This window comes from Salvia hispanica, chromosome 1 (genome assembly GCF_023119035.1).
Source record: "Salvia hispanica cultivar TCC Black 2014 chromosome 1, UniMelb_Shisp_WGS_1.0, whole genome shotgun sequence".
Taxonomy (NCBI): domain Eukaryota; kingdom Viridiplantae; phylum Streptophyta; class Magnoliopsida; order Lamiales; family Lamiaceae; genus Salvia; species Salvia hispanica.
This window is the reverse complement of record NC_062965.1, coordinates 18,751,275-18,774,187: the sequence shown is the minus strand read 5'-3', so window position 1 is coordinate 18,774,187 and position 22,913 is coordinate 18,751,275. Positions and strand designations below refer to the sequence as shown.

General features: G+C 37.6%; 3 protein-coding genes across 6 annotated transcripts; 1 reads left to right on the top strand and 2 right to left on the bottom strand.

The window, feature by feature from the left end:
- Window positions 1-2,938: 2,938 nt before the first annotated feature.
- On the bottom strand, window positions 2,939-5,681 carry LOC125202501 (ubiquitin-conjugating enzyme E2 36). Of its 2 annotated transcripts, XM_048100905.1 has the most exons (8): window positions 5,531-5,680; window positions 5,338-5,365; window positions 4,496-4,582; window positions 3,870-3,928; window positions 3,681-3,722; window positions 3,521-3,594; window positions 3,311-3,408; window positions 2,939-3,202 (listed from the first exon to the last, which is right to left on the bottom strand). In XM_048100905.1, the coding sequence occupies exons 1-8, from the start codon at window positions 5,564-5,566 to the stop codon at window positions 3,165-3,167; spliced, it is 462 nt and encodes a 153-aa protein (XP_047956862.1). In that variant the 5' UTR covers window positions 5,567-5,680; the 3' UTR covers window positions 2,939-3,164. The 2 variants fall into 2 exon arrangements, with proteins under 2 accessions (XP_047956862.1, XP_047956863.1); XM_048100906.1 differs by lacking the exon at window positions 3,681-3,722 and having other exon boundaries at window positions 5,531-5,681.
- Window positions 5,682-6,473: 792 nt separating this feature from the next.
- LOC125200727 (anther-specific protein LAT52-like) lies at window positions 6,474-7,373 on the bottom strand. The gene is made up of 2 exons (XM_048098473.1): window positions 7,157-7,373; window positions 6,474-6,964 (listed from the first exon to the last, which is right to left on the bottom strand). The coding sequence occupies exons 1-2, from the start codon at window positions 7,305-7,307 to the stop codon at window positions 6,633-6,635; spliced, it is 483 nt and encodes a 160-aa protein (XP_047954430.1). The 5' UTR covers window positions 7,308-7,373; the 3' UTR covers window positions 6,474-6,632.
- Window positions 7,374-7,902: 529 nt separating this feature from the next.
- On the top strand, window positions 7,903-11,449 carry LOC125202076 (UDP-N-acetylglucosamine 1-carboxyvinyltransferase 2-like). Of its 3 annotated transcripts, none has more exons than XM_048100399.1 (7): window positions 7,903-9,047; window positions 9,787-9,937; window positions 10,008-10,289; window positions 10,361-10,532; window positions 10,623-10,701; window positions 10,798-11,003; window positions 11,184-11,449. In XM_048100399.1, the coding sequence occupies exons 1-6, from the start codon at window positions 8,524-8,526 to the stop codon at window positions 11,000-11,002; spliced, it is 1,413 nt and encodes a 470-aa protein (XP_047956356.1). In that variant the 5' UTR covers window positions 7,903-8,523; the 3' UTR covers window position 11,003; window positions 11,184-11,449. The 3 variants fall into 3 exon arrangements, with proteins under 3 accessions (XP_047956356.1, XP_047956355.1, XP_047956354.1); XM_048100398.1 differs by having other exon boundaries at window positions 7,904-8,246; window positions 8,483-9,047; window positions 10,798-11,449; XM_048100397.1 differs by having other exon boundaries at window positions 7,904-9,047; window positions 10,798-11,449.
- Window positions 11,450-22,913: the final 11,464 nt, after the last annotated feature.

Here is a 22,913-nt window from a genome sequence, read left to right as displayed (position 1 = left end):
TGCATGGACAAAACAATAATTTAAAAACGATAAGTCGATCCCGTCTGAAATAGTGTACAATCATGTGTAATTGCAATATCTCAGTATTCATATGCAAGATCAACCGTCACATTACCTTTTTTTCAAATTTTGTTAAATGTAGGACGAACTAGAATTTTTAACCACCTTTCAAGAAAAGTTACCCTTTATTTTTTGTATCAAGATATAAATCATCATCTAAGAAATAGGAGTGGACATAGTGTTGGGTGAAAAGATGGCGTGGATAACATAGGGCTCAAATTCATTTGAGAACACGTGGTTCTACAAATATACTTGTAGAGATAGGGGAAAATGTGGCATGTATATATAATTTTCTTTGTTATGGAAATGAAGTCCAAATGAAAAGTAATTTGCAAAATGGGAGAAAAGGTAATAATGAACATGGTGTTAAATTTTTGAAGGACCACTCTTTGTAATAAAGAAATTAATGCACCAAAATTGGGATATTATCTGAACCCAACTTCTCTATTCCATTCCTTGTTAATAGAGACATTTCTTTTCGGCATAGAGTTTAAGAATAGTGTGTTAAATTGATAGTGAAAAAAGTAAGAGTAATGGCGAGATAAAAAAGTAAATGAGAAAATTACTTTTTGCCAAGAATAAAAACAACTCAATTAACTTGGAACTTCTCAAAATAGAAAAATGACTCTATTAACATGGAACAGAAGGAGCAGTATTGAACTCAAGTTTTAAAAAAAAAATGACTTTTGTAAATGAAAGTGAGTGAAATTTTTTAATGAAATACTACTATAACTTTCACTTTTATGTATTGATTTCTTAATGGATTGTGAATATAGTGATTTAGTGGATTTCTCACTTTAGGAAGAGTAATAATTTTGCAACTCTAGCCAAATGTAAAATGTCGACAGCCAATCCTAGTCTATTACTAGTTGCTAAAATGAAATAAGATGATCAAACTCCCAAAAAAAGCATAGACATCAATGACGAAGAGAAGAAATGTGAAAATGATATGTAATGATAGTAGTTTCTATGAGATAGATAGCCTTTTTCATATTTATAGAATAATTGACTGCACATAAAAGAAGAAAAATACTAAAATTTCCCATGATAGGTATCGCCACCCAACTTTGTGTTGTGCTGCCTAATTTATTTTAGCCCTAAATTTGATTCAGTTACGCCAACGCATGCATGTGATTATCAGTTTATCACTATATTTTGGATTATTATTAGTAGTATTTATTACTCCTACTATTACTATTAGGGCAACTGGTCCCAATAATATGAACTCTGATCGAATTTCAATTTTTTTCACAAACTTAAAACTTTGTCATAAATGTCACGAACTTTTTTATTGTTGTCGTCAATTTCTAACGATCCCCAAGATTGAAATTAGTGTGTCAATTTAAAGCCGACGTGACAAGATAAGCGACTCACATTCCTTTTTGGGACGTCCCAACATAAGTGAGTCATTTCTTTTTTATGTATTCTCCTTTTTACTTTTTCTCTCTACTTTATTAATTCTATTACTTTATTCACTTTCCACTTTACTAACAAAACCTCATTTTCTTAAATCTCGTGCCAAAAAGTTTGTGCTCACTTATCTTGGGACGGAGGGAGTATTATTCATTTGAAAATCTGAAAAAAATCTAGAAACATCAATTGGGAAAACAAAATAAATAGACTATAAAGCCAATAACTCATAGACTCATTGCAAACGACTGCTTTAACATCCAGTTCAAATCACTATAATTATTCGTCACACATTAAATCGAAATTCTATCTCTAAATTGCATGGTGTATGATGTAGAAGCCCCACAAAATTGAGGATGAGGTGAAGCAATAATAATTACTTTATCCATCCCACAAAGTTCCAGTTTACTATTTTCGTCCGTTCCACAAAGTTTGTTCGAATTGGAATCTTTTCAAAAATAGACATTAAATACACCACTCAATCTCTTCAAAATGGGACCACTATTCCAATGCACGTCTTTATTTAATAGTACAAAGTTAACAATTTATTAAAACTCACCCTGGGTCAAACTTGGACAAATTTTATAGGCCGAATGGAGTAATAAATATAGTTCATGGCAGCATATATGCAAGGGAAATAAATATAGACTTCACAAAATGAATCCCATCAGCATACGTCTCCTATAAATCTGTAGATTCCAACACTTTTTCAGTAATCGATTTTACTTGTCAGCCACCCTATTTTTTGTGATGAAATCGTACATACTTTCACTATTTAGACCCTCTTCATTATTTGTATTGCATTCACATTTTTTGTCGGTTATGTTCATTTTTAGTGGAGTATTCTTTTTCTTTTAATTTTAAAGAATACCGTCATTTATAAATTTTAAAAATTAGTTAACTTAAATAGAAAATGAATTAGTGGAATGTGGACTCCTCCACATTTTGTAACACGGCAAATAAAACAAATTGGCCGCAGTTTCCCACCCAAATTTTCGAGAATTTGTATAGTAAACCCTTCTTTAATTTCACGCGAAGCTGGAAGATTTATCAAAATTTATGGTCCAAGAGTCGTCCCGGCATGTGTTCTCCCCAAAGTTTCATTTTTACCCTGAGCTTCGACATCGGTAAGTTTTTTCGAGAGAAATTGCGATAGGTCTGTACGCAGCACATACAAAGCAACAAAAAAGAATTGGAGTATTTGGTATTCAAACACAGTTCTATTAAAAAATCTCATTAAAAAGAAAGAGAAGGATAAAGAGAGGATGTATCAATAAGGGACTACATTTCGTGCAGCTTAGATCGACATTTTTTCTGGTTCAACTTGCCTAACAATGGCTTAAGTATTTCTGGGATGTTAACAGACAAGGCGTAACTTCAAAACAAAATTACCAATCCATGTGATGAAATCGGTATGGTTTCCTACTCTGCTTAGGCCAAGATAAACTAGTTGACGAACATCAAATTCTAGACACAAGATAGAGTGTTCTTAACTCTCACAGATCACACTTGTAAGTTGTAACAGAAGCATATTATAATTCATTATACATTTTGAGCAGCAGTTTAGAACAGGAAACGAGTACTATATTCTCGAGTTTTGAGCAAGATCATTCTTCCAATTTTCCATTCCAATTGAGGTCAATAGGATACAATTAGGTTATTTCTTGGGAGTCCTGAGTTTTTCCATGGCTACTTCATGCACCACTTGCATATAAACGCGTCCATTCTTTAGCTGCAACATCACCAACAAAAGAACACTCTTGATTGTCTAGTGGTTGTATTTGACACCAAAGCAAATACATGTTTCCATTTGAAATTAGAAACGGGGATAAAAGCGTACCTGTTTCAACAGCTTCGGCCTCATTTGATTTCCAATGCTTTGCAATATTTTCCGAGAGCGGATCATCAGGATTTGGAGCACTCAAAAGTGCTTGAATGCTAGAAGCAGAAAAATAATGTTGTTGAGTGTTACAGAAATTGTCTCCAATTTTAAACATTTTGAAATTAATTGAAGGCTAAAATACATACTAGAGTGTAACCTGAGTCATACCTCAAAAGTACAGTTCTTATCTGAAGTGCAGGACTCCATTTGTCTTTAAGAATGTCCAGGCATATTCTTCCAAGCTGCATTGAAATTTCATCAGCCAATATGAGATATTACATCGAGATCAGTCCAGTCCATACTAAGAAAAACCAAAATCAAGACAAACCTTGTCAATGTTTGGGTGGTAAATTTTTGTTAGGAAGCGTACCTGTTGCAAAGAAAGTACATTTAGCATTGTTCTAACCCAGATCAAAAAACAGATTACAGAAAACTTTTAAATTTAAATTGATCCCCCACCCCCCCCCCCCCCCCCCACCCAATAACAATCGTAAGAAAGAAACAAAACATAAAGTACCTTTGGGGCAGCCATTGGGTATTCTTCTGGTAAAAATAACTCCAGCTTAAAAACACCTCCTAAATAGCACAGAACAAACAAGAACAATTTTGAGAAAATCATATTTTCCCATTTAATTAAGAAGTAATCCAAGCAAAAAACAAGTTTCTGCTAAACTAAACATACAAGACATTGGACCATTACAGCTACAATATAACATCTCAAGTGAGTAAGAGGATTTTCCGCCACTCACTTAATCTATCCCTTCGAGAAAGGTGCTAAATTGAGGAACACGGCTAGTAAATAAGCATGGCTAATTTCCAAGAGAGAGAGATGTAAAATATGTGCCTAACATATTCAAATAGATGAAATTCATTCAGAGATGCCAGTTTATCCAGGGGTATCAATCATTTTGTCAAAGAAAGTAATTATTTCTGTTGCACTCTGGAGTGGGTATTGATAAGTAGAGAAACCATATCCTAATTTCCGGTTAAACCTGTATACTGCAGTACTACTCCTATTTCTGAAAATTATAATCACTGCATGGGAATAGTGTACATTAGAATACAGAGGTATAAAATACAATAAATGTTATCAAGAGAGTATCAGTCATTCATTCAGTCAACAGAAAGTCCAGCTCTAGTTACCTTCATAAGGAGACTGTGTTGGCCCAAGAATCATTACATTGAAATACCGCATATTTTCTTCTGAAGGCGACGCACTGATTCCTGGGGCTGCATTCATACATAAAATATATTCAAGAACCTCAAAAAAAGCTTTACTTGCTCAGTTGGTGAACAGGAATGGCATCAAATCTTTATCCCAAGGACAACTGCACAATCACACTGCATATGACAAGCCATTCCCTCCCTTTCCTTCCCTAAACTATAAACCCAGATCATTATTAACTAGTCAAGAGAATAATGGCTTTTTTCAGTTTTTATCCTTTTAAGTATAAATAAAAAAAAAGGCCACAGAAGTAACATCAACAAACTCATCACCTGCATCTGTGATCAAATCCTTCTCCCAATTCTACAATAACTCACACCAATCACACATATGAATATATACCTTGAGTCCTTGACCTTCATATCTCAGTCCCTTCTTATCTTACTTTAGCATCTTGTGGACTATTCTCTTCTCAAAAACCTATAAACCTAAGGCTACAAAACTTAAAGAAATGTGCTAGAAGGGCTTTTATTTCATTTAATTTTTCTACAATAGGTGGGAAAATGACTAACCCAATCTAAGATTTCGTATTTACCTATAACATACTATTGTCCAACCCTGAGCAATTTTCTCCCCCAATTTCAATTCGACCTAGTACCCTCAACATATAAATCCAAAATCACAGTTTAAAGTTTTCTTCAGCAAGAAATCAAGATAGCCAATAGCCACAAAACTCAATACAATTAATAGGCATAGACCTCAACATTAAGTTCAATTCATTTTCAAATCACATGTATAAGTAGAAATTGAGGTGTTTTACCTGGTTCGCTTAGAAGACGCTGGGTTTCCTATAACATAAAAATAGATAAAAGAAAAAAACATCAATAATCACACCAATTAAACTGGCAGCACGCTGAATCGGATGAAATAAATCCAAATAGCAACGAAATACACGATTTACAGATAATGAAAAGGACAGATCGGAGGTTCAGGGCGACAATCGGAGGCTATACCTTGATGATTCTGCGCGGTAGATTGCTATTCGCCATGGCGATTGGATCTGCTCTCCTCTCTCTCTCTAGTCGGGGAGTTTACGCAACAGTGGGATTTCTTTGTGTTCTCACAAAGGGAAAGAGGAATGGGTAAAGGGTAAAAATAGAATAAAGAATTGAAAAGAAAATAAAATAAATAGTCAATTGGATTCGGATCGGGATCGGGATCGGGATCGGGATCGCGATCGGGATCGGGATAGGTGAAAACCCGCCAATTCTTAACTGGGATCGGAACTTTGACTATCGGTTAAAAACGGATATTAACTTGACATGCTTGTTATAGTTTCATTTTTCTTCGAATCAGAATGCATTGTCGATATTAAGAATAAAATGTTATTGCATAGTCGAAGTGATTAACTTATTACTTGTTGGCACATATTCAATTTTGGCATTGCAACGTTGTAAGCTTGGTTGCACCATGAGCATGGTTGTTTTGTCGACGCGGTAAGTACAATTGTACTACTGTGTGCATTGTTCCTCATCGGTATTATAACTTGTAAGCTCATTGCAAAGTGAATGGAAATATTATTGTACATACCTTATTTATGGAATATAGTCTCATTTGTTGACAATGCGAGTTTGATTGTTTGATTGATAAAGTAGGAAAGAAAATTAAAAATTGAATAAAGTAATAAAAACGAAACACTAATTCAAAGGATTTTATAAATAGAAATGATACTAATTTTATTGAATAAATTAAAATAAAGAAATGATATTATTTTTCGCGAATAAAGGGGATTAGTTTTAAGGCAAACTCCAAAATGTTAATTGTGTATTGCCTCTATACTTGTTATTTTTATAAATTAAGTTTTCTTCTTGAGAGAAAAGTCCATTATAGACGACTATTCATAGTTGAATACCACCACAAAACAAAAACAATTAATAAATAAATTTCCACGAAACATATATAAATGAAAGAAATCAATATATTTCATTTATCATATTCTTTCACAAGTTTTATTATTGATTACACATGGACAAGAGAAGACCAAAGTCAACATTGATGAGAAGATCATATCTTCAAAATGGCATAGGCTCAATTTTTGTGTTCTTAACCAACGAATTAATTCTCAATTTGGTCGACCAAAATCTCTTTCAACACCGATAAGCACTGCGGGGCAGCATCCAAGGTCATGAACCCTAACGGGTTAGCGAAGCGGGCATCGGTGTGGATCCCACTGTTTGTGGTGCACTCGATGCGCGACACGGTCACGTCATCCATAGGCATGTTGCATGCACTATCTGGGCTGCTGACGGCCATCACCTCACACGTGTCGTCTTCGTGGTCGCCCACAACCTCCACCACGTAGTGGCCTTGCTCGTTGGTCGTGCCGTTGACTGAGAAAGTCAACGCCTTTGTCTCAGTGTTCCTGCATTCCACTCTAATCGCGGCTCCTGCAATACATACACATATTTTGTTTTCAAACTTATGCTATCATGAAAACTAGTTGAGATTGATGAAGTATATTTTTCGAGATAATTTTTAATGCCACAATTATATGCATTATCTTGAATAGTAATTTATATTTTTTTTATGATAAACCTGACTTTTATGCAATAGCATGCAAACTGATTTATGCTCGTTACCTGAGAGCTTTGTGCTGAGAGGGGTCTGGAACTGGACGCGGCAAGGGTCGCAATATACATCGCCTTCGACTCTAAAGAGCTCGTAGGCACGGCCGACGGTTACAAAGGCCACAATGCATATCATGGAGACAAGAGATGCGGCCTTTGCCATTTTTTTTTTTTTAAAGATATTTTCCTTCTCGTTTAAATATAGATATTGGCTTCTCTTGGTGTGTGTGTAGATGTTTATTTGAAGCTTGTAAAATGAGTTTTTATAGGGGTGCAGAAAGATATAAAAAATAGTTAGTGGTGGAGCGCTTGATTCTTTCACCCTCTTATTTTTTTGGATGTAAAAGATTGAGATTAATCTATTTCTAACTTTTTATAATTCGGAGTTACTAAATTATATAGGCAAAAATGGAAAGTTTGTTCTCATATTAGTTGGGGAAGATATTAAACGTGAAATTATACTTGTTTTATTTGAGATAGGTTACGTGGAACATAAAACGATATACAAATAAGAAATACTACAAAAGATATCTATAACATATCCATACAAATCTAAGTCTCGTTACATGAGGTATGCAAGAAATAAAGAACAGTTACAAGTAAACGACAAAGATAAAAAAACTTAGTCTAGCACACAAACTTATTGGATGCACACTTTAACAAAAATCTCAAGGGGAGACTAGTGACAAAGTACCCAAGACCACAAGACATGACCCTAAAATCCCTACATATGGCCAGAAACCAGAATCCACGTACAACAACCTCACTAATACCACGAAAAATCACCAAATAGCCAGTAAGAAAACTCTTGGATCTCTCAAAGTACATAACTTATCCAGGCCAAATTCTAATAATGAATTTAGACCACAATAAATTTGCATGGAAAAAGAGAATCAGAGGGTACCACTAGTCACTCACACTACTCACAAAGGCAGTGAAATACGATGAAGAATCCAACCAAAGATGACACGAGAGAACACTCATAGAGAGAACTTAAGCAAGATAGAATAAACAGTGTGAATTCAGATAAAAAGAGAGAGTAGCAAGTTGTGAGGGCGGTGAAGGGATTCGGCTTTATAAGGTCTATCCGTCTCCTAACCACGTAAGAAAGACATTTAGACCATGTTAAACAAACGTTTTCTTTCCTTTTTAAAATATTCAATTATTTTATTTCTTTCTGCTTTACTATTTGTGGTGTGGGAGGAGTAAGAACTAATCAAAGTGTCATGTGGTGTGTCTGAACTATTTGTGGGAAACGGTTCACTCATTGCCTGTCCACCGATTGAATTCCCACTCTTCAATAAATTTGTAATCATATATCTACATTACCTTATTTAGCCAAATTAATTGATGAATCAACAACCTTCCCCCCCAAAAAAATGTCTTCCAAATTCGATCCATTTCTCCCACTCAATCCCAATCTCATCCTTCCCCACCCAAACCCTCCCCCCAACTCCCCTCACCTCCCCGCCGCCCCTCCCGCCGCCGCTAAACTCGTAATCACCGGCGGCAACAGCCTCTCCGGCCACGCGCCCATCAGCGGCTCCAAGAACTCAGCTCTGGCGATTCTTGCGGCGACGCTCTGCTGCCGCGGCGATTCGAGGCTCAGCAATGTGCCCCAATTGATCGATACGACGACAATGGCCGCCGTTTTGAGCTCTTTGGGAGCTGAGATTGAATTCTCCGGTAACAACTTGGTGGTGAGGACGGAGCGGGTCGGGTCGGTGGAGCCCGACGCGGGTCTGGTTGGGAGGATCCGAGGCGGGTTCTTTGTAGTCGGGCCGCTGCTGGCCCGGTTCGGCGAGGCGGCTGTTGGGCTTCCCGGCGGGTGCGATATTGGGGCCCGGCCCGTTGATATTTATGTTCGTGGGCTTAGGGAGCTTGGCGCCGTTGTGGAATTGAGGTTGGGTTTATTTCTATTTTTGTTTTTTTTTGTATTTTATTGCTGTTTTTTTTATTGTATTTTGCGTCTATATATTTTTGGATTGGAGATTTGAAGTGATCAAATCAAATCTATCAATTTATGTGGATATTGTGAATTTATGAGTTGCTAACTCTTCGATTCTTCCCAACCACGGAAATTTTTTTATTTTCTCACTTTATCATTTAATTTTTCTTGATTGTATTGATTTATTGAATTGATATTATAATTAAATTCCATTGTAACAGTTGAGTCATTCACTTGAGCTCTGATTTTTTGTTCTAGAAGATGATCTATTATTTTATTTTTGAAAATAAATTGTATGTACTATAAGATGACCTATTATTTCATTTTCGAAAATAAATTGTATAGGACAGTTTTCAAAATTTTATTTTAAATTTTATGTTTTAGTAAACATTATTTGAAAAACGATTGGTAAATTTCATATAAATACAAAAGATAGAATATAATAAATAAATTGAAAAGAATGAGACATAATTGTATTTCCTCCCCATTCAAAGTTCTAAGTTTTTCTTAAAATGGAAATACCAATACTTTGGCTGCGTTACGCTATAGAATTCTGACTATAATGTAGCCTTTTTTACATGAATTTATAGCTAATAGAAAATGTGAAAACAGAACATAAAGACATTGCATCAAAACATCTTCCACATCAAGACTTCTTCTTGTAGTAGAGAGATTGATTTAGCAGCATCTTCAGGGACAACAAGCTCGTAGCACGTGCAGCGAACGGACGAGGTCTCGTTGGCGGGAGGTTCCGCCTTGACTACCCCAGCGTCGGAGCAACTCAAACTCTGATGATGGCGGCTTGCTTGGCCGAAGGCACGACGCTCCTCTCCAACGTTGCCCGAGTAGGACTCTCCCCATCCGAACAATACGGATTAACTTAACTCAAGTACTAATCTGTTAATTACTCTGCAGGAGCCAGAGATAGCCGATCTTGCTTCCTTCCTCACAAGCGCGGGGGCTCGTGTGGAAGGCGTGGGGACGGACAAGATACGCATTCACGGGACGAGGCAGCTCTATGGCGCTGAACACGCGATCATGCCTGATCGGATTGAGGCAGGCACGTTCATGCTCGCTGCTGCCATCACTCGCTCGCGCATTTCCCTCTCCCCTGTCTGGCCCGAGCTCTTGTCTGTCTTGATTGACAAGCTCTCGGGCGCTGGTTGCACGATCTCACACATGCGTGATGAGCTGGAGGTATCGTTTCTTCGTCCTTTAACGTAAGTCTTGAATCTTGATCTTGATCGATTGTGTGCTGTTCACATCAGCTTTCCGCCATTCCTCGAAGAAGTGGAGAGGGCTTACGCGGTTTTGATGTTAGAACGCTCCCATATCCCGGATTCCCGACGGATCTCCAGCCTCAGACAATGGCGATGCTGTCAACGTGTGATGGTTTGAGCATTGTAGAGGAATCCGTGTTTGAGAACCGCTTGACTCATGGTATTATGTTATGTTCGTTACACCTAAACGCATTCTTTTAGGATGAATTCTCCTGTTTGGTCTGTCTGTAACTGTCTAGCTCCTTTGCAGTGAAAGAACTGCAAAAGTTCGGAGCTAAGATTTACACCGAGGGAAGTACTGCATTTATACACGGGAAAGGGAGAGGAGAGTAAGTTCTACAGTTTATACTCTACAGATACGCCTTATTGTTCATCAGGATTTACGTCTCGTTAAAGCTCCACGCTTGATTTGAACCTTTTGGCAGGAAACTACGTGGTGCACGAGTTGATGCAGCTGACCTAAGAGGCGGGATGTCGTTAGTATTAGCCGGCTTAGCTGCAGAAGGAGTAACTCAGGTCAGCAGAATGTCTAACATAGACCGAGGTTACGAGAGTTTGGAGACGAAGCTTAGATCACTGGGAGCCGATGTGAAGAGGCTAGAGGAGCCCCAGTCCATCTTGAGATCATGAAGTACTTTTTTTGTCCCATTCAAAAGCAAATCATTTCTTTTTCTACACTAGATTTCATGCAGTGTTGTTTAGTGCGTCGAGTAAAGTACAGAAAGTAAATGTTTTCATTTTAAAAAATATATAGCAATATAATACAAAGAATTGTCAAGGAGAAGAGAGCAGAGTGAACTATGTAATGCAGTTGCAGGGGAACTGCAGGGGATTCACGCGCGTTGAGCCTGCTCGTTCAGAATGCATCTTCGATGATTTCTGTTGGGCAACGACGCTGGCTCGACGTGGTAAAAGGGGTTCGACGGAGATGATCATTCGGAGAGGGGACCAAGTTTTAAAGTACAGACATTGCTGATACCACAATTTGTATCTTTAACCAAATGTTGTGATCCTTTTTCATGTATATGAATGAGAACCTTTGCTGTGTAACTAATGCAGTTTTTTAGTTTTACTGTATGTATTTCTTCACTCAGAAGACATGAATAAGATTTAAAGAAAATTCACAAAAGAGGTGACATAAGACATATGAGCAAATCGAAATAATGAAAAGACCAGATTTAATACTGTGAAATCTTAAATCTGGACGCGTAAAGTAACAAACATATTTAAATTATAGGCACTTCAAATTAGGTCCCCTAAAAAATAGAGTTTGGATCTATTAGATCCTTGAATTTAAAGAATATCGCCATATGTATCTGAAAAATTATTAATCTTCAGGTCATTTTTAACTTTTTTCTTTCCCACTCCTGTGAACCCCTTGGATGATGTTCGGTTTCTAAGATAAAATAATACCAAGATTAGTCTAGAATTGAGTTGTGAAATTATTTAAGCCATAAGAGTTAGTTTATGACTAATTGTCGCATGATTATCCATCTAGGATTGAGTTGTGGGAAATCTCATGAACTCACTACATATTTAATTTCGGGTAACAATCTTACAAACCGAACACCCCTTGAAAAATTAATTAGCTTAAATTAGTATTTTCTAAATTTTGCATGTACTTATTTATAATTTTTTTTTAATTTACACAAAAATATAATATAGCTAGTGTGAACTTTTTAAAATGAGAAGTGAAAATTATATAAGTACTCTGATACAGTGATATCAGCTGATATCATAAAATACATATCAAAATATATAAATTCCTGAAACTGATATGTTCTGTGATGCCAACTGATATGAATGTATTTGCAACTGATATATTTTTCTGTTCTGCATTTTAGAAAGAGTGAACTACAAAAATAGTCCCTGGACTATGCATTTATCTCGCCAGACAACCCTGGACTTTAAAAATATCCCCAGACAACCCTGGACTAAGCCTTTATCTCAAAATTGGTCCTTTTTCACTGTTTCGTACCGAAACTACCCTTTTAGGGCTTTGGGCATTTTCGGAAGTTAAAAAAAAATCACTTTTTCAGATGTCAGCACATTTAATGAGATGTTGCAGGTTGTCTCATTATATTAATGCAGATGTCTTTCTCTCTCTCTCTCTCTCATTCTTTCTCTCACCTTCTCTCCTCCATCTCTCTCTTCTCCTCCCTTCTTCTTCCTCCCCTTCCTTTCTTCTGCAACAGTCGAGAAAACATCTCGACTCAAGAAAGAAATCAAAATGGAATGTTGTATCCCTTTTGCGAGCAAAAGGGTAAGGCTGGTTGGAGGCTGCAAGTATTTTCGCTGGTGTCATCCACCCCAACTGTGTGGATTTTGAAGGCTGCAATTACTTGGTTGAGCATGGCGGGAGTGAAGAGGAAGTTGATTCTGAAGTATCTCCTCCATATCTCTCTGACCTTCTCTCCTCCATCTCATCTCATCTCATCTCGTCTCTCTTATTCTGCAAAAGTCGACGCAACATCTTGTCTGAAATGGATTTTTGCGAGAACAATGGCAAATGATTAATTTTGGTGGTGTTATCCGAATTGTGTAGATTTTAATTTGGTTTGGCAGATTTGGCGTGAAGGTTGGGTGGGGGGAGAGGCCGGACGAAGTTGATTTGTTAGATAGACTGCAGTTAGTGAGTTTTGGGCAAATTTTTGATTGGCGTGAATTTTATTTGATTATGTGTTTGTAAGTTGTAAGTTAGGAATTTTATTAATTTTGAAGGTTTGAAGGTTGTGATGTTGTAGTTCGGAGAATATGAAAATCACTTTGTGTTAAGTAGAAGTATGGAATAAGCATTTTCAGTCGAAATGTCCAAAATCTAGTTTCGTTTGCATTTTGGGGGCACTCTAACCTTGCAAAGATACTTCTCAGCTTTTCTTTAGACTATTTTCCACCAATTTGTGTGTTTGGATTTCTGTTTTTCTCCATTTTGTTGTGTTTAGGCGTATGTATTGGGTTGTGCAGGTGTTTGTATTGGTTGATAATGTAGGGTTCAATGAGTTGAATGAGTTCGTTGGAAGTTGGATGATTTTTCACGCGTGTTTGGATGATCATTGGGTACCGATCAAACTGAATTACACATATCATATACAATACTAATATCAGTTCGAAACTAATATCACATGTGGTTTGGAAAACAATATCATCTTTATTAATTAATATCACATGTGGTTTAGAAAATAATATCATATTCGGTCACATTCTTAGAGAATAATATCATCTTTGGTACTAATATCTGAAGATTGAAAACACTACTACACAAAACAATATCATGCTGCATACAAATAGTAATCTGGCCATAGTGGATATGCATGCAATCTCGCAATATCCATTTCATAAAATATGCATGCAATCCCACAAAATGATATCAGGTTCAACAGACGAAGGTTTAAGTACATCAGTACTACTAAGTTATGCATGCAATCCTACATAAATGCATACCAAAATCATCATCAGTCTGCACATCTCTTCCTATTCCATGGGAAAAAACAAACAAAAGGAGTTGCAACCCAAATAGTGAAGGTTAGAAACACAGATTGTATGTGATTTACACCAACAAAACCATAAAGTTCCAATATTTGTAATGCCATTCACCAAATACACCATTTGCAAGGCCAATTCAATCAGCCGTCTTGCGACGACCACATCTCTGAGCTTTCCGAACACGGCTCGGCCCAGCAGTCGTCTCCGTAGTAGGGCGAGGAGGTCGGTCCCTCTGCGCGTCTTGCTCCTGACTCCCACGCACACTTGATTGAGCACTTGCATGACTACGTTGGCTGTTGGGTACTGAAGGGTCGTTCTGGCAAGTCCGCCTATTATGCCCAATCTGTCCACACCGGCTGCATGAGAGCACTGCAGTTCTTTGTAGTGATTCAACTCCATTCTCATGAAGATGTACCTGTCAGGAAATCAAACTTGCATCCGTAATCAACGTTGAACAACACAAATGTGATACATGTAATCTGAAAAAGATGTGTTACCTGAGGCTGTTCTCTCCTCAGTTTTCTTGGGCGACCACGTTGCCTTTTTGTGTTCGGAGGGTCCAGCTCAAAACCAACCTCCGAAGACCTCGACCAGTTTTCCATACCGTTGATAGGGTACAAGACATGCTCATATAGTGCCGCCATGCTGGACCTCGAGTAATATGGTGAAACATAATCAGTCAGAGGGAGTTTACACTTGAGTATGGATGCTGCTGCATGCACGCATGGGATCCCACTGATTTGCCAAAGCCTACACGTGCATGACATATTGGGCATGTTCACCACAAACTGACCAGCAGGGCCTGAGACCTGGTATTCATTTTCTCCATTCCACAATGCTCTCCAAGAGGTAGAGTTGGATGCCGCCTTATCAAGAAGCTCTTTTATGACAGGTGGGACAAGGTAGTTGTAGTTCTTTACCCACTGACCTCTTATCTGGATGCGCTCCAGTTGGTTTGTTCTAATTTCTTCCAACAACGTCAGAATGGGTTTTTCACGAGGCTCGACGATCTTAGCATTAAACGTCTCACACATATTATTCAGCTGTAGAATAATGTCGACATTAGACAGTTTTGACTCCAAATTCAATACCCAAAACAGTGTTATATAAACTAAACGTGTGTTATTGACTTAAAAGTTGTTCACCTGCGTATCACATTTAGCATGTCCAGAGAAGTACGCCTTAACCCACTTTTCCTTCGGAGCCGCACCCAACAAATGCTGATAAGCCGCCTCGTTGTACACCCGAAGTTCATCCATATTCCTCTCGTAAACCTCCAAAGTTGTGCTTTCAGATACTTGCCACATCTTTTTCTTCAACTCTTTACCCGAGAACCGCTTCTTAAAGTTGTTGTACATATGTTGTAAACAGAACCTGTGCTCACTCTGAGGATACTTTTCAGCAATTATCTTAGACAAACCCTTTCCAGAGAAAAATTAGAGTAGTTACCTATCAAGTTATACAGAAACGCAATTATTTTCAGTTATGGTACTTACCTTCTGTTGATCAGACATGAATACATATCGAGACCCGTTTTCTGATAGCTGCAAGTCGTCGTCCAGATGATCTAGAAACCATTTCCATTGCTCATAGCTTTCAGTTTCACAGACAGACCAAGCAATTGGCCACCAACCATTATTCTGATCAATCCCGATGGCAGTCAAAATTTGTCCCTTATACGACCCTCGCAAAAAACATGCGTCAAGGAAGATGATAGGTCGACAGAACCGTTTCCATCCGATCTTCAGTGGCCCTAGGCAGATATAAATTCTAAGGAATCTCGGACTAGAGGTTGGTGTGCGTCTAAAATTCTCATAGTGTATCTGAACAGTGGAGCCGGGATGCGTTCGAAGCAGCTCATTCTTGTAGTAGAAGAGCTTCTTGTATTGCTTGTCAATGCTCCCAAATGTTCCTTCGAGCGCGTGTCCCTTAGCCCTGTAGGCCTTCATCCGACTAAGTTTGGAACCAAACTGCTCATCAACACATTGTCTGATTGCAACCAATGGAATCTGAGGATTTGCCTTGATCTTCTCAGTGAACTGTTTCCCCAACCACTTAGACGTGATCCATTTGTTTTCTTGAACCTCTGAACAAGTGTGAATATGCTTCCTGTTCAAAGTATGCACAACGTAGTCCCCATTTTTTTCCTTATGCAGGTACACAAACCAACTGCACTCACCATCAGCCCCACGGCACACGGCTCTCAACCTTGTATCATCATTAACTTTGATATGAACGGGCCTCTTTGACATCACGCCGTACTGTTGGAGGACCTCTCTAAAGAACTCTCTGCTGCCGAAGATATCTCCAGCACTAAATTGTGGCAGGTCATCAGTGAGTACAAACGGCCGATTAATCACGATAGTACGTCTCCTAGGTCCTTCATCTTCGGAATATACATCCCTCACCTCGGCATTGGCCACATCCTCAAGCATGTCAGCCTCATCAGCCAGCCATCGGTCATCACCTTTGTTCACATCAACCACAGGGGAGAATGTGCGGCGTTTAGTTGTCTTCGAGGTTGATCTTTTGCCGGCCGCGATCTTCTCTCTTGCGGCTTGCTGAGCCTGGCGTTCCCTTTGGATTTCATCGTAGAATGACAAAAACAATTGTTCATCACGGCACATGCTTGCCAGAGAAATGAACTGATCCAAGTCTTCGCAGTCATCATCACTATGCATATCAAAACCCTCGTTATGCAGAGGGCAGTCGCCAAGGTCTTCGTCGTCGACGTCGTCGCCCTCAACCTGACCGGCTTGCAAATTTATACTTCCTACATTGTTCACAAACTCCTCAGCAGCAGCCCCGACCTGGTTTGCCTCTGTGCTAAACTCCTCAACAGCAGCCGAAGTTGTGGTTGCTCCACCTGGTCCACCCAGGTTGAGATCTGTGTTAATATCCCCAACATCAGGCCAATGTGCAGTTTCTCCCACCTTGTTCTCCAAATCCATCTCATTTAGCCGCCCAAGATACTCCTCAAACACAGCAGCTGCTTCACCAAAGTCGGGCACAAACTGTCTTTCACAGTGTGAATGAAATGACCCGTAATCTTCCAAACCATCCATAATTGGCCTGTAAACATCATCCTCTACCTGTGCATTACTAACTGTTTCTTGTTCAACTGCTTCACAAACACCTAAAGTTGGCTGCAAAGTGAAACAAAATGCTGCATTAACAAAACCACAACAAATCTCTTATCTCTTCCTCAAAAAATACAAAATAATATCAAAATCAGAATGAATACAAACTAATATCAAAATAAATACAAATCCACACAACATAATATCAGAATCAGTATGCATGAAAACTAACATCAAAACTACATTCAAATGAAACCTTGAACTCGATATTATACGTACACAAGTAACAATACCTCATCAAATGCATGTTGAACCTCATCTCCAACTGAACAGTATAGATGAGCTTGTATTCCTCCCCATCCAAGCAATGTCTCAACCTACATCATGCATACAATATGATCAACTCATATACAATTTCATCATCTCATATACAATATGATCAACTCATATACAATTTCAATCAAGTCAGTTTGTCTGCTTTGTAACTCAGCAACCATGACAGCTATGTGAATGTAATCTATTCAACACTAAAGTCTCAAAACCAAGGACAGACAGTAAATTACCTCATCAACATGAGACACAGCTACATCAGATGTAGAATGAACTTCATCACCTTGTTCAACTGCTTTAGCTTGCTGCAAAGTGAAGTTATTTGAATTTGAATAATTTAATTTGTTAACGTACATCAAATCTCCTCTCTTCTCCTCAAAACCAACAAAACATAATAGCAAAATCAATATGCATGAAACTAATATCAATGACAGTACCTCATCGTCTTTAGATTGTGCTGCATCAATTGCTACAGTTTGTACTTCATCAACTACAGATTGTTCAACTACGGATTGAACCTCATCTCCAACTACATGTCCAACTTCATCTTCTAATCCTCCCACACCAAGCACGGTCTCAACCTACAACACGCATTTCCATAGTTGTAATTATGCAAGCATAGCATATCATCTGGTATTGAAATTCAATCCAAATGTAAAATTTCAATATCAATGCAAGTACCTCAGGTATGTCAAATGTCGTATGGACTTCATCAACTTGTTCAACTGTTTCAGCTTGCTGCAAAGTCAAGTTCATTGAATTTGTTAGTTAACCAAATCAAATCTCCTCTCTCCTCCTCAAAACCAACAAAACTTAATAGCAAAATCAATATGCATGAAAAATAATATCAATGACAGTACCTGATCAGCATGTGAATGTGAATGTGCTTCATCAATTGCAGTTTGAACTTCATCAACTTGTCCAACTGCATGGCCTTTCTCTATCTACAACATGCATATAGCAAACGTATAACATATTACAGTTAACTTTATTATATACATAAATCTGTCATTTAATACCTGTTATAAAACATCAACATCATCTTCCGCAATTGCAGCACCATGATTAACATCACCAACATCATCTTCCTCTATTGCTTCACCATTATTAACATCACCAACATTATCCTACAAGATAATTTCAACATTTAGATATAGTAGCAGTTAGTATAGTTATAACACAACCAAACATAACATTGAAGTCACTAACCTCAACCACAGCAAATTCATCCATCAGATTCTTGATAACGTTTTCATTTTCCCTGTCTTTTGCCTTCCATTCCTCACGTGCTTTCACCAAGCTATGAACGAGGAAGTCCTCAAACTCGATGTCACGTTCATACCACCCTAACAAAGGTATTTGTGGATTAACCTTTGATTCTGTTTGAATCACCTTTGCCTTCTTCCTAGGCGGCTTCGGTACAACCAAATTCAGCTCCTCTACTTCTTCTATCGCAACACTACTAGACGATTGCGACTTCATAAACTTTTTAAACAACTCAAGTTGGTCCTCCTGCTGTCGTGCCCTAGCGTCTGCAGCTGTGATCTCAACCACGTAAACGTGAACGAGCCTTGATTTCGAGCTACTAGCAACCTTCATAAATTGAGAGACATCGTCTTCTTCGTACAGCGGATCCAGAGGATGCCCAATTTGAGTTCCCTCGCATCCATCATTGAAATGGGGATGACAATAGTAAGACTCACATATAGCGAACCTTGAATACCCAACTCTGACCATCATACTTGCCAATTCGAACAAGTCAAACTGCATTACGCTCACGTAATCGATATAGTTTAACAATCCCGCAAAGTAATCTCCAGCGCGGATCACACCATGGTGGTGAAGGGCAATTGTAAAACAATCGGGCCTATTCTCTGTCAAAGTCACACAACACAATAAAATCCATTAATTCAAAAATGTCTACCTTTTTCGAGTGCATAGAATCGATAACTTGTCACTAAACTCCTAACCTCAACATTACATAAGTTACAAATTCCTCAATTTTACAAGTATATAGTAAAAAACTTTTAAAGGTAAAAAAGGCGTACCATATTCAAGCTCCGGGTGGAAGATGGAGATATGTTCACCACGAAGTACCCATGTCTCCTGGTCAAGGTCTATTATCACCGGAGGTGGCCGGCTAGGGCCAGCACCATCGTTGTTCCTCGTATTTTCACTCGACCCAGCACCATCGTCGTTCTTCTTCTTTCGTCCCCTTTTTTTCGGCGGCATCACGATCACGGTGTCGTCCCCTTCGACGATACGACTTTCTGAGTGTGGGAACCGGTGATTTACTTGCTCAACAGTCACGACACAGAGGAGTAACAGTCGGAGGATGAAGGGTAGCAGGTGAGAGAGCGAAGTGAGAGAGCGAGGTGAGAGAGTGAGCTGAGAGGGAAAATGAAGAGTTGGTGTGAGGAAAGGAAGATGAAAGGTTCAAATTGGTGGGAAGATGGAAGGGTTTCTCGGAAGTCACTAACATTTGTCTCTCTCTCTCTCTCTCTACGTGGCAGCACCCCATTACTCCGTTCCTCAAATTATATATGTGTATATTTTGATAGTACATGCAAATCCGGCTGAGACTGACAGATTGAAAAAGTTAAAATTTTCAACAGTCTACAATGTACAGTACTCTACTAGGGACTGCAATTGATATTTCTTCAAACCCAATATGATATTAAATTTTGGGACTACATCGATATAACTATCAGGTATCAAATATGATATTATTTATTGCTTATTGTCCTAGTACTTCATATGATATTATTTGTGTTGATTACGTCGAGTACTACATCCGATATTATTTCAACAAGATGCATTTGTGTAACATCTCTAGCCCATTCTCAAACTAGTGAACTGTTTTTTTTCGATCGTATACATTTCATATCCATCGAAGAAAAACCCACTCATTCATGCCATGGTTAGTTTCATTACTCAATTTAGAAATCAAAATCAAATTACATTGATTTGAACACTACAATTCTTCCCCAACTTTCACGAACTACGTCACCAATTTATTTTCAACAAACTGCAATCACAATTTTCTGAAACAAATGTGAAACTTCAAAAATTAATACTCAGTACTTAGAAAACATACATCAAAATCAAATTACATTAATTTGGAACATTACAATTCTTCCCAAGTTTCACGCACTACTTCACCAAATTTTTCTCCCACAAACTGCAATCTACGGGTGAAAGCCTACTTCATCAAACTCACCATAATGGCTACAAACGAAACAATCAACGAAAACCCAACAAATAACACCAAAATATAATCTTTAACTTTACTTCCACCTTCAACACGATTTGGAGATAATTCAGAATCAACTTCATCTTGTCTTCCAACTTCGTCTTCACGGCCACCATGCTCAACCAAGTAATTGCAGCCTCCAAAATCCACACACTTGGGATGACACCACCGAAAATACTTGCAGCCTCCAATCTTGCCCTTTTTCTCGCAAACGAAATACAACATTCCATTAGATTCCTTTATTGGATCAACAACGATTTTGAGAATCGCTCTTTGCCGGCACAAACAATTTTCGTACTCAAATCGGAACCACCTACAACCAGTCCTGTGTCCTCCATCAATCGATTTTGAAAACGACAGCGAAGAAATTTTGATTTCTTTCTTGAGTCGAGATGTTTTCTCGACTGTTGCAGAAGAAAGGAAGGGGAGGAAGAAGAAGGGAGGAGAAGAGAGAGATGGAGGAGAGAAGGTGAGAGAAAGAATGAGAGAGAGAGAGAGAGAAAGACATCTGCATTAATATAATGAGACAACCTGCAACATCTCATTAAATGTGCTGACATCTGAAAAAGTGATTTTTTTGAACTTCCGAAAATGCCCAAAGCCCTAAAAGGGTAGTTTCGGTACGAAACAGTGAAAAAGGACCAATTTTGAGATAAAGGCTTAGTCCAGGGTTGTCTGGGGATATTTTTAAAGTCCAGGGTTGTCTGGCGAGATAAATGCATAGTCCAGGGACTATTTTTATAGTTCACTCTTTTAGAAAATAGATTTAGTTAGTTACATATTATAGGAATCAAACTGACAAAAATTAAGCACAATTTAAAAAAAAAACATAGATATGGATAGAAGAAAATGTAGGCAAGAAGCAATAAGTAAACCATAACTAATTAATGCCATTAATGCCATTAGTTCCCATTGCATAACACCAAACAAATGGAAATTAGCTAAAGATTTTTATTTTTGGACTCAAACTAGCTAATCCTTATTGCATCCAAACAAATGGAAATTATATTTGAATAAAAAACGGAGCCAGAAATTCTATATAGATGGCACAAAAATACCTATAATAATATTTTAAGAATTAGACAAGGGACATGTATAGAGGATATTTCAAAAAAATTTAAAATTAGTAATCAAAATAGTATAAATAATTTTTTTCAGCTGGGGCAATTGCCCCTTGTAATGCGCATGTGGATCCGTTAATTTGAATATATGTGTACTAGATAAAACACCGAAAAATATCAAATTCTAGTTTCGTTCCATATTTTTAAACAAAATTAAATTATAAATTACAAAATTTGTAAATGTTACAATCATCACATCGATTTCTTTTCGGGCAACATATACAGTGATATAGCAATCAATTTGAAATACATCGAAGTGTTATGGCGATGGTAGAATATTATTTCCTCCCTTAAGGTGATTACATGTTTATGTGGCAGTGGCGTGTTTATAAATCGATTGTCGTATCATTATGTATAACGCCGGAAATTGGATAGATGAGATAATCATAAAAATTGCAAACTTTTTAATTTATTATTCTTTTTTTAAATAAAGGACACTAAAATTTAACCAACTTTCATAATTTTACAATAGGGGCACGTTAAAATGACAAAACCTCTTAAAATAACACCATATCACCATTCCTAGCAATCATTTGTACACGTGTACGAATAATAAGCTGCCATGTGGCAATAAAAAAAATGCTCAAGTGTACAAATCTCGGTCAGCAATATACAACAGTGTATACAATAATTTTTTCTCGGCCAACAATATCCAACACGCTGTACAACAATCTATAGATTGCCGTGTAGCGTATATAATATTGTTGTGTAGCGTTAATAATATTGCTGGATATGTGGTGTCACGGTATCACTTTAAGAGGTGTTGTCATTTTAACACAAACCTTTTACAATATGTTCAAATCTTATTGAATAGATCAAAATTTATCAAACCTTATAATAGTCTTATTTTTTCTATTTTAATATGTCCACAAAATTAGTATACTTTTATTTTTAGGAAGGTTTTTCTCCCCTCGTATTATACTTTTTCCACTAATTATTTTAAACACTTTTTTTCTATCTCTCTACTACTTTTCGTATTGGAACTCGTATCACCTCCAAAGTCCCCATTTTAATGGGATGGAGGGATTATTGTTAAGTTGGATATTAGTGTATATGCTATAAGAATGAAACTTGCAAATTAAGCACGATATTAAAATACATAGATTTGGATAAAAAGAAAATTTAACCATACCATTAATTCCCATTTCATAACAAGAAGTTAGTACTACATCCAAAGAAATTGGGATTAGCTAAAGATTTTTATTTTTGGACTCAAACTAGCTAGTCCTTATTCATCCTTAGCTACATGGCAAACAAACTAGAAAGCCATGAAA

Excerpts from the sequence above, each read along its gene's own strand:
- LOC125202501 (XM_048100905.1), bottom strand. The coding sequence starts at position 5,566 with ATGGCGAATAGCAATCTACCGCGCAGAATCATCAAG. Across the intron at positions 5,366-5,530 it reads TACCGCGCAGAATCATCAAG|GAAACCCAGCGTCTTCTAAG; the intron begins GTATAGCCTCCG and ends TTTATGTTATAG. Across the intron at positions 3,595-3,680 it reads ACCACCCAAACATTGACAAG|CTTGGAAGAATATGCCTGGA; the intron begins GTTTGTCTTGAT and ends ATTTCAATGCAG.
- LOC125200727 (XM_048098473.1), bottom strand. The coding sequence starts at position 7,307 with ATGGCAAAGGCCGCATCTCTTGTCTCCATGATATGCATTGTGGCCTTT. Across the intron at positions 6,965-7,156 it reads TCTCAGCACAAAGCTCTCAG|GAGCCGCGATTAGAGTGGAA; the intron begins GTAACGAGCATA and ends TATGTATTGCAG.
- LOC125202076 (XM_048100399.1), top strand. The coding sequence starts at position 8,524 with ATGTCTTCCAAATTCGATCCATTTCTCCCACTCAATCCCAATCTCATC. Across the intron at positions 9,048-9,786 it reads GGCGCCGTTGTGGAATTGAG|GGACAACAAGCTCGTAGCAC; the intron begins GTTGGGTTTATT and ends CAGCATCTTCAG. Across the intron at positions 10,702-10,797 it reads CACGGGAAAGGGAGAGGAGA|GAAACTACGTGGTGCACGAG; the intron begins GTAAGTTCTACA and ends ACCTTTTGGCAG.